This window comes from Pongo pygmaeus, chromosome 2 (assembly GCF_028885625.2).
Source record: "Pongo pygmaeus isolate AG05252 chromosome 2, NHGRI_mPonPyg2-v2.0_pri, whole genome shotgun sequence".
Lineage (NCBI taxonomy): Eukaryota > Metazoa > Chordata > Mammalia > Primates > Hominidae > Pongo > Pongo pygmaeus.
In genome coordinates this window covers 207,219,301-207,228,684 of record NC_085930.1, presented here as the reverse complement: position 1 = coordinate 207,228,684, position 9,384 = coordinate 207,219,301, and the positions used below count along the sequence as shown (strand labels likewise).

The 9,384-nt window shown below is 45.2% G+C and overlaps 2 protein-coding genes across 5 annotated transcripts; one reads left to right on the top strand and one right to left on the bottom strand.

Annotated features, from left to right (window-relative positions):
* Positions 1 to 786: 786 nt before the first annotated feature.
* On the bottom strand, positions 787 to 1,685 carry NCBP2AS2 (NCBP2 antisense 2 (head to head)). Its single transcript, XM_054480559.2, has one exon. The coding sequence runs from the start codon at positions 1,683 to 1,685 to the stop codon at positions 1,314 to 1,316; it is 372 nt and encodes a 123-aa protein (XP_054336534.1). The 3' UTR covers positions 787 to 1,313.
* A 50-nt stretch (positions 1,686 to 1,735) lies between these two features.
* NCBP2 (nuclear cap binding protein subunit 2) lies at positions 1,736 to 8,938 on the top strand. Of its 4 annotated transcripts, none has more exons than XM_054480548.1 (4): positions 1,736 to 1,906; positions 4,898 to 5,079; positions 6,699 to 6,837; positions 7,265 to 8,938. In XM_054480548.1, exons 1-4 carry the CDS (start codon positions 1,736 to 1,738, stop codon positions 7,334 to 7,336), a joined length of 564 nt encoding a protein of 187 aa, XP_054336523.1. In that variant the 3' UTR covers positions 7,337 to 8,938. The 4 variants fall into 4 exon arrangements, with proteins under 4 accessions (XP_054336523.1, XP_063517452.1, XP_054336524.1 ...); XM_054480550.2 differs by having other exon boundaries at positions 1,905 to 2,386; XM_063661382.1 differs by having other exon boundaries at positions 6,699 to 8,938.
* The last annotated feature ends 446 nt before the right edge of the window (positions 8,939 to 9,384 follow it).

The window sequence follows — 9,384 nt, the reverse complement described above, 5'->3', positions numbered from 1 at the left end:
TAGGGAGTGGTGATGACTCTTAACGAGCATGCTGCCTTCAAGCATCTGTTGAACAAAGCACATCCTGCACAGCCCTTAATCCATTTAACCCTGAGTTGCCACAGCACATGTTTCAGGGAGCTGGGGGTAAGGTTACAGATCAACAGCATCTCAAGGCAGAATTTTTCTTAGTACAGAACAAAATGGAGTCTCCTATGTCTACTTCTTTCTACACAGACACAGTAACAATCTGATCTCCTTCTTTTCCCCACAGGATAGGAGTCCAGGTAACTCCTTCTATGGCAGGCAGTAGTCTTTTTTTTTTTTTTTTTTTTTTTGAGAAAGGTTCTCGCTATGCTACCCAGGCTGGTCTCATCTCAGGCTCATGCGATCCTCCTGCCTCTGGTGGCCCTGCCCCTAGACAGTAGTCTTAATGGCTGATGGTGGGGGGTTGGCGAAGGAAGGCATCGAGTATCAGTAATGCTGCAGAGTAATGCTGCAGAGTAATGCTGCAGAGTAAATGCTGCAGAGCTGTGTTAAGAACTTAGGCCCTGGAGTCAAATGCCTCTGCTCACAAGACTTGGGGCAACTTAAGCAGCAGCCTGTTTCTATCGCAGTGGCTCTTGCCTGTAATCCCAGCACTTTGGGAGGCTGAGGCAGGAGGATCACTTGAGCCCAAGAGTTCGAGACCACCCCATCTCTACAAAAAAATCCAAGAAGTAATTTGCTTCCTCATGTGAACGTCGTTGTAAGGAATAAGTGAGACAACACAGAGTGCAACGAGCAAGTCCCAGCACAAAAGACTCATTTCATAAAATACACGTTTATTATTACCATAGGCCTACAGTCCCCGGTGTGCTTAATACATTTTGCCTGAGAAGTATCATATTCATGCCTATCAACCAGCTCATACATTTAATCAAAGGAATTTGGCAGCTGTAGGGGTGTCTTTTCATCCATATCGTCCCTGGAATTAAGTGTCCTGCTATACCAGTGCAGATTCGGCAGCATCTGTCAAGAGTTTCAGTCCCATTTGCAGAGAAAAGGCTCTCTGGCTTCGGTCCGTGGCTCTCCGCAGGTGCCGTGTCTGGACCCAGCCTACCTTCATCTCTGTTAGGCTTAGGGGTCTTTCTCCACACTGTGTCTTGTCCAATCACAAGACTTCAACGGAGCCGGCGGTCTGGCCTACGCTCTTATGCGTGGGATGTCTGCAGGCCAACAATCCGAGTCGGGATTCGAAGCCGCGCGCAGTGCCCGGAACGACCCCTCCACGTCGAGGCCACTGTAGAGCCCGGAAGGAAAAGTCAGCGGCCTCGGCCCCGCACAGCCCAGGATTAAATGTTTGCGCCAGGGCCCCTCTGGCTACCTGGTGGTGGTCCCGAGCGGCCTCGGAGGCCGCGGCGTAGCTCCTGGGTGAAGGCGTCTCTAAATCGCTCAGCGCGGCGGCACAGGGAGCCTACGGGCCCAGCCGCGAGGTCCTGCAGGCGGCGGGCCGCGTCCTGGCCCCGCAGCTGGGCCTGCAGCAGTGCGAAGGCCGTGAGCTGCGCCGCACGTCGGATAGGCCGCGACTCTGACAGACGTTCCACCAGCTGCGGGCTGTGCAGCAGGGCGGCCAGCAGCCGCCGCAGCACCATCTTCTCCAAGCGCCGGGAACCCGACCTCGCCGCCCTCGTCTTCCGCCCCGCGGCGCCCGACCCGGACGTCATATGCCCCCGCGCAGCTTGATGACGACACTGCCGCCCTCGGATTGGGTCCAATGAGATGCTCGCCTCCGCGCGTTTCCGCTTCCGCCATCGCAGACGCAGCCTCGTGCCGGGAGTCGCTGCATTCTCGTCCGCTTCTCTGCACTATGTCGGGTGGCCTCCTGAAGGCGCTGCGCAGCGACTCCTACGTGGAGCTGAGCCAGTACCGGGACCAGCACTTCCGGGTGAGGGAGGCCGGACCGCGAGACGGGAAGGCCCTGGGCCAGAACGCTGAGAAACGGTTTGCTCTTGTCTCATTGTGTCGCCTCCCATTCAGCTGCAATCCGCAAACGCCAAGTGGGGCCCCGGTGCCTGCTGGCGAGGCAGGGAATGGGTGCAGGAAGGGCGCTTGGATATCGCTGAAGCCACTTTCTCTGGAAGACAGGGAATTTGAGGCTCGCTTTCCCATTCGCTCGCAGCCGCTCCCTGTACCCCAGCCAGTGCCGAGAGGTTTGAGCGGTGGTGGTAGTGGTGGCTCCCGTTTCCGCCTCGGCAGATGACTACGTAACAAGGGGGAGGGGTGCCCTTCTCTATCCCAGAGATAGAGGCGCCTTCCTGATGCAGATGCGGGGCTTTTTACTTTGTTTTTTTAAATCGGCGAAGCAGTGCCCTTCGGCGCTTCGGGCCCCTTCTCTGGGAGGATGGTGTTACGGAAGCTGTACGCGGTGCGTGGGAGACACAAGTGGAGTCCTCACTCCGCCCTCGGGGAAGCTTCGGAGTGGGGAGGTGGACCTGCCAAGATAGGCACTTTGAGGGTGTTCGGATGGATGTAAAGATCGGAGAATTGCTGGATTTCAGAAGAGGGAAATTTTTAGTTCGGACTATATCACAGTGTATTTTGTGGAAAAAGGGGAGGCAGCAGATATTCAAAGTAGACTTTTCAGTATCAGCAGAGGTAGGGATGGAATACGGTTGGGGGGTTGGCGGGGCGGGACTCATTAACCCAATTATTTAGTAAACGTTTATTGAGTGCTGTCGCCAAAGCCTTGTGCTAAACCCTAGAGGGAGAGGGAAGACAGTTTCTGCACTCTGCGAGCTCATAATCCCCTGTAGTGAGGATTCAGAAAAGGGAAAAATCTCCTTGTGACTTGGGAAATGAAGGGGCGCATATAGCAGAGGGTAAGTGTGGAGAATGTGTGAAATGTGTTACTAGAGTAGGGAAAAGGAAATTTTGTTTGACGCCAAATTAGGGAAGCTCTTAAATTTATTTAGTCAAGGCTGGGAACGGTGGCTCACGCCTGTAATCCCAGCACTTTGGGAGGCTGAGGCGGGTGGATCACGAGGTTAGGAGTTAAAGACTAGCCTGGCCAAGATGGTGAAACCCCGTCTTACTAAAAATACAAAAATTAGCCGGGCGTGGTGGCGGGCGCTTGTAATCCCAGCTATTCGGGAGGCTGAGGCAGGAGAATCGCTTGAACCCGGGAGGTGGAGGTTGCAGTGAGATCGCGCCACTGCACTCCAGCCTGGGCAACACAGCGATATTCCTTCTCAAAAAAAAAAAAATTTATTCAGTTAATATATTTTATTTTTTGAGACAGAGTCTCACTTTATTGCCTAGGCTGAAGTGCAGTGGCGCAATCACAGCTCATGCAGCCTCAACCTCCTGAGCCTAAGTGATCCTCCCCACCTCAGCCTCCTGAGAAGCTGGGACCACAGGCTCGCGCCACCACATCCGGCTAATTTTTTGTAGAGACAGGGTCTTCCTGTGTTGCTCAGGCCGGTCTCGAACTCTGGGACTCAAGCGATCCACCTGCCTGGGCTTCCCAAAGTGCTGGGATGCCTAAGTGCCAGGCATGATTTCCACTTCTACCGCTTTTACAGTCACTGCTTGAGACAGTTCCACATCCTGACCATTTTGAACTTAAAGCATCCTGTGAGATGAAAACTGAAAACTTTTGACTTTGTCTGTTACTCATCTCCTCAGTCGAAAACCTGTAGCTTTTTTTAGATGGTAATGCCATACTGTCGTGGAATTTCTAGCATTCTGTGAATGGAATCCATATTAATATACTTTAAGTACTTACACCACAGTTATCTTAAAACTGTAGGCTATTTATTTGGATCTTACTTACATGTGTGAGAAAAGCAGAAAGAAAAAGATGCCTCCTCTCCATGTTAACAAATCAGTAACAGCAGTAAAATGAAAGGAATTTACTTTCTCTAATGTCTCACTCCAAAGTTCCGAAAACCTCTTTTTAACATACAATGACTACTGTCCTGTGGACTTTTCTTTTTTTTTTTTGATAAGAGTTTCACTCTTGTTGAACAGGCTCAAGTGCAGTAGTGCGATCTCAGCTCCCTGCAACCTCCACCTCCCAGGTTCAAGCGATTCTCCTGCTTCAGCCTCCCGAGTAGCTGGAATTACAGGCACCCGCCACCATGCCCAGCTAATTTTTTGTATTTGGAGTAGAGACAGGGTTTCACTATGTTGGCCAGGCTGGTCTCAAACTCCGGACCTCAGGCGATCCACCCACCTCAGCCTCCCAAAGTGTTGGGATTACAGGCATGAGCCACCATGCCTGACCCCAATGAGCCATTTTGGACCCAGGGATTTGTCTGTCAGGTGTGTTGGATGAAGCCCAGTTATATTTTTAAGTCTCTGGCTTCATCCTGTTATCCCAATTTGAAAGCCCATTAAGAAAGTGAGCTCTGTTTTGTTTTTAGTGATCACTACATTTTTTCCCTAAACTCAGAGAAAAAAATATATGAGCATGTAAAGCATCAAAGTTGTTGCTTTGAACAATCCTATGGGGTTATTAAAAGAGGAACTCTATCTCTGAAAATCCACTTATTTTTCACTACAGAGGATAAAAGGGCCCTTTGTCATATATTGGGTCAAGGTCCAGAGTCTAAACTTGGGTTTAAAGGATGCACTGCTGAGGATATGATGTGTGCAGGGAAAAGGCAAGCCGCTTGTGTGGCAGTCTGGCGTGGAAGTGACTTTGTTGTATGTGGTATAACTTTTGAGCCTTGTCTCTACTAAGAGTCTGGACTTTGCATAAGTGCTTCACAGAATGTGAACATCCCCCTTTTTTTGGGCAAGGGATTTGTGGTAGGCTGGGATGAGAGAATTTGATTTCCAAATCAGAATGAATGCATGTTTCTGCCGTACTTAGAAATACTCTTTAAGCAAGGCTCTGAAGTTGCTTAACTTTTGTCTCTATTTGAAATTCTAGGGTGACAATGAAGAGCAAGAAAAATTGCTGAAGAAAAGCTGCACGTTGTATGTTGGAAATCTTTCTTTTTACACAACTGAAGAACAAATCTATGAACTCTTCAGCAAAAGTGGTGACATAAAGAAAATCATTATGGGTCTGGATAAAATGAAGAAAACAGCATGTGGATTCTGTTTTGTGGAGTATCCTTCCTGTGCATCTAATGTAGCTGCTGAACCAGGGTAGAGCTGGGAGTGGTAGCTCATAAGCGTCCCTGCACTTGCCCGTTTTCCTTCATCTCCCTCCTACCTTCCACCCAGTGTGTCTCTGCTCTTATACTGTAAAGCTGATACTATTTATATTCTTTTCTGAAATCCGTGCTTTATGGTTCTTTAACAAAAACAGTTTTTCAAGAATGCCCTTCACGTAAAAAAAAAAAATTCCAAAGAATGTAGTGAAAATATAAAAATCTTGTACTGTTCTAAATCCCTAATTCCCTTTGCCAGAGGCAGTCAGTTACCAGTTTCTTGGGCGTCTTTCAAGAAGTAACCCTGTGGGTGTGCGGTAGTGTATTTCATGTGCTGTTTTTAAAATCATTTTTTTATTTTTTATTGTTCCATTTCAGCACATGTAGGTCTGTTTTTAAAATAGCTGTACAGCTGAGCATGATGGCTGGTATTTGTAGTGCCAGCTACTCAGGAAGCTGAGGCAGGAGGATCAGTTGAGCCCAAGAGTTCAAGGCTACACTGAGTTGTGACTGTGTTCCAGCAGGGGTGACGGGTTAAGACCCCATCTTTAAAGAAAAAAATTTTTTAAGTAAATAGCTGTATAGTATTTCATTATATAGATGTATATAAGCTGATTGTATAGGTACAAACCAAAACTGTATTTACTTGTGATCATTTAATTCCCTTACTCAGACTCTCTTAAGTATTGGACCTCTTGGATTTATCCTGTGTTCTTTTTACTTTATGTTTTGGTCATTCAATTTAATATTCTGAGAAATTTTGCAGACCCAATCTAATGTATCTTTTGAATTTTTTCCTGTGCCCTGAATTATGTTTGTTTCGGTTGAAATTTTTCCTTAAGTGTCTGGTGGTCCCTGGATTTCTGCTCATAATTAAGGAAAAGAATGCTGACTCACTGGACCCAGGCAGGGCTTCTCTCCCAGATTGCAGGCTTGTCTTGGGGATACACGGGTTTCCCAAATGCTAGAATGAAAAGAGATTTTATTTTGGCTTGCTAACATCAAAGATACTAGTTTCTCCAGATGGTTTATTCAGAACACTATTGTCTTATTTTTATTTGTCTGAGATTAAATGCCTTCCCCTTTAATTAAAGGGAGGTCTCTCTGATTAAGTAGGTTTGGGAACTGCTACCTTGGTGATACCTTGAGTCTTTCCTTTAGTGAAGTGCAGCACAATTCCATGTGCACGGTGACCTTCTCCTTATTAGGGTGCCTTGGAATATATAGCACCTAACTTGAATATATAGCACTTGTTTCTTGGATAAGAAGTGTACAGTGATCTAAACTTGCATTGAATGTATATTTTGCAAACCAAAATACAGAGATGATGGGACCAAAAATTATCAACAGGAATGTCCAAGAAATATGATCAGTGTAGCCATGGATACGTGTCATATTTGACTCTATGTGCTTCCAAACCAATCGCAAACAGGCCTGTGCAAGCTGAATTACTGTCTTTGAACTCCATCTGGTTGGATTAGCTCTTGTACTTTTTAACAACTCAGCTTCATTTGCATGTTGTTGCCCTATTTCCAGAAATGTCTGGAAAAATGCTAGTGTTCCTTAATACTTAAGATATTACTCACGCGCAGATGCGGAAAACGCCATGCGGTACATAAATGGAACGCGTCTGGATGACCGAATCATCCGCACAGACTGGGACGCAGGCTTTAAGGAGGGCAGGCAGTACGGCCGTGGGCGATCTGGGGGCCAGGTATGCGAGAAGGGTCTCTGGGCTCAGCCACTGCCTGGGATTCCAGTCACAATGACAGGTGTTTTGGCAATCTGTATTTACTCTTTTGTAAATAACTTTGTGTCTATAACCTTGGCTTGAAGTGGATCTGAAAACCACCCAACGGTTTGGGTGAATTGTTTTTTTAAACCCTGAAATGGTATGTTCTGTACGTTTCTAACAAGCAACCATTCTTGAACTTCTGCTAGGGCTAGATATCTTCCACCTGCAGGAACATCTAGAATGAAAGCAAAACGCACTGAAGTGAGTTGAAGTGCTTATGTCCTGCTTGAAATGTTCACATTGTGGCATCTGAACAGGTTTCACTGTTTGTCTGACATGTTTGTGGGAGGCATATTTGTTACACCATTCTTTTTCATACTGTAACTCTGGATTCTTTCCATTAAAGGTTCGGGATGAGTATCGGCAGGACTACGATGCTGGGAGAGGAGGCTATGGAAAACTGGCACAGAACCAGTGAGTGGTGAGAGCTCCGTCAGTGACAAACACTCCTTTGGCCTGTTGAATTTGTTGAAGAACATCACCTAAAGTCTGCAAACGAGCCCATTTTTACCAAGATTTGATCAGTGTCTTTACTGAGCTGGAAGCCTCTGAAAGTTATTAAAGGACAGAATCCAAAAGAATGCCTTTAATTCTTGTCTGAGAATCTTGGCCATGTGTCAGATTATCAGAACAATTTTGTTACCAGGTCAGAAATTGTGTTCTTTGACAACAGATTGGATCTATAATGTTGATTAGTCTTTAGCCATAACCACTACACTTTTAGAAAGACAGAAAAACTTAAAAATTTGTTTTTACCATAATGAGTCTTAAGGAGGTTCATGATCTACATTGGGGCCTGGGATTTTTTTTTTAATTTTAAGTTTGCATGAGACAGCCTAATAAATGGAGGTGGGGCCAGGCATGGTGGCTCACACGTGTAATCCCAACACTTTGGGAGGCTGAGGAGGAAGGATAGCTTGAGGCCAGGAGTTTGAAACTAGACTGGGCAACACAGCAAGACCCCCGTCTCTACAAAGCAAAACAAAAAACAACAAATGGAGTTGTGCTATGTTGTATTGCTTTGCACAAAATTAGGAACAGGTATTTGACAACAGAATTTGTTTTCTATGAATTCTAACCTCTAAAGGCAAGCTTAGAGGTCAAGGACCTTCCTGTATAGTTGGTGCAAAAGCAGTCTCCACAGGACAGCACTGCTTCCATGCTTTACACATCAGGAAATGAGGCCAGAACTTGAGTATTTACTAACACGTTTTTCAAAAGATGTCAATGTTATATCTCAAGCTAAAAAAAAGCAAGGGTTTGTCATAGAGGGAACCTCTAAATAATTTCAGGGGTAGGGGAGATGTTGTCAATAGGAAATGGGATAAAATATCAAGAGACAATGAAAACACTGCCTTGACATGAGGACCAGCAAATTTATTCTTTTCATTTTCAGTGATGTTGGGAATGGACTGGGTTTAAAAAGGGAGCTTGAAGATGGAATGTTTAACAGTCACAGAAGGTTCCTGCAGGAGATGCCTCTTTTAGCCATTTCTCATTTTTTTCCTCAAATTTTACCTACTGAGGCTCAAGCCTTCACAGTGAGCTGATGGTCTTTACAGGGGAGGGGAGTCTAGGGAATTTATTTGGTATTTGTAAGGCAAGAGGTGATTTTTCTCTAATATATCTGAGTTATTGCTCATTTAAAACTGTTAAGTCCAGTATAATTTTCCCTGATATGAAAAAAATGTGAATTTTTTTCACTTAGCAACAAAGTACCTTCTAATTTCCAATAGTCCGTGAAAGTTGGGGCTGAAGTACCATAGTGTGAATGTCTCATGTTAAACTGAGTGTAGAAATCTGAATTTTTAAAAGAGCTATAACTAGTTGTAAGTGCTCAGGAAGAAACTTTGCAAACATTTAATGAGGATACACTGTTCATTTTTAAAATTCCTTCACACTGTAATTTAATGTGTTTTATATTCTTTTGTAGTAAAACATAACTCAGATTTCTACAGGAGACAGTGGTTTTATTTGGATTGTCTTCTGTAATAGGTTTCAATAAAGCTGGATGAACTTATCGTTGTTGCTGCCCGTTTCCTGGCCTATAAAGAGGGTTGTGTTCTGGAACTCCTGTACTCTGGATACACATGAATGAGATCCAGGGGGATTCTATGAATAGTGTGGACAATTTGCATGTCCATTTTGATTGACAGTTGGAAATAACTATTGCTGCATGTGAAGAGAGAGCACAGATGTTCTTGTGAAAGTGATAAAATAGGCACCAAGCAACCTCTACTGATGGAAGAACAGGTTAGTTTTCCAAAAAACATGCTCTGGATGATTGCAGGGGAAGGGAAATTGTGGGTGGATTAAGAGCATCTTATGTTTCCTGGGCCTAAGAACACTAAATGTGAGTCTCTACTGCACCATTCTTTCCTATTTCTCATGGATAGCATCTGACCTGTTTCTCACTTTAATCGGAGAAAGTGAAAATTCAAACGTACACTAAGATGAAGGAATCAC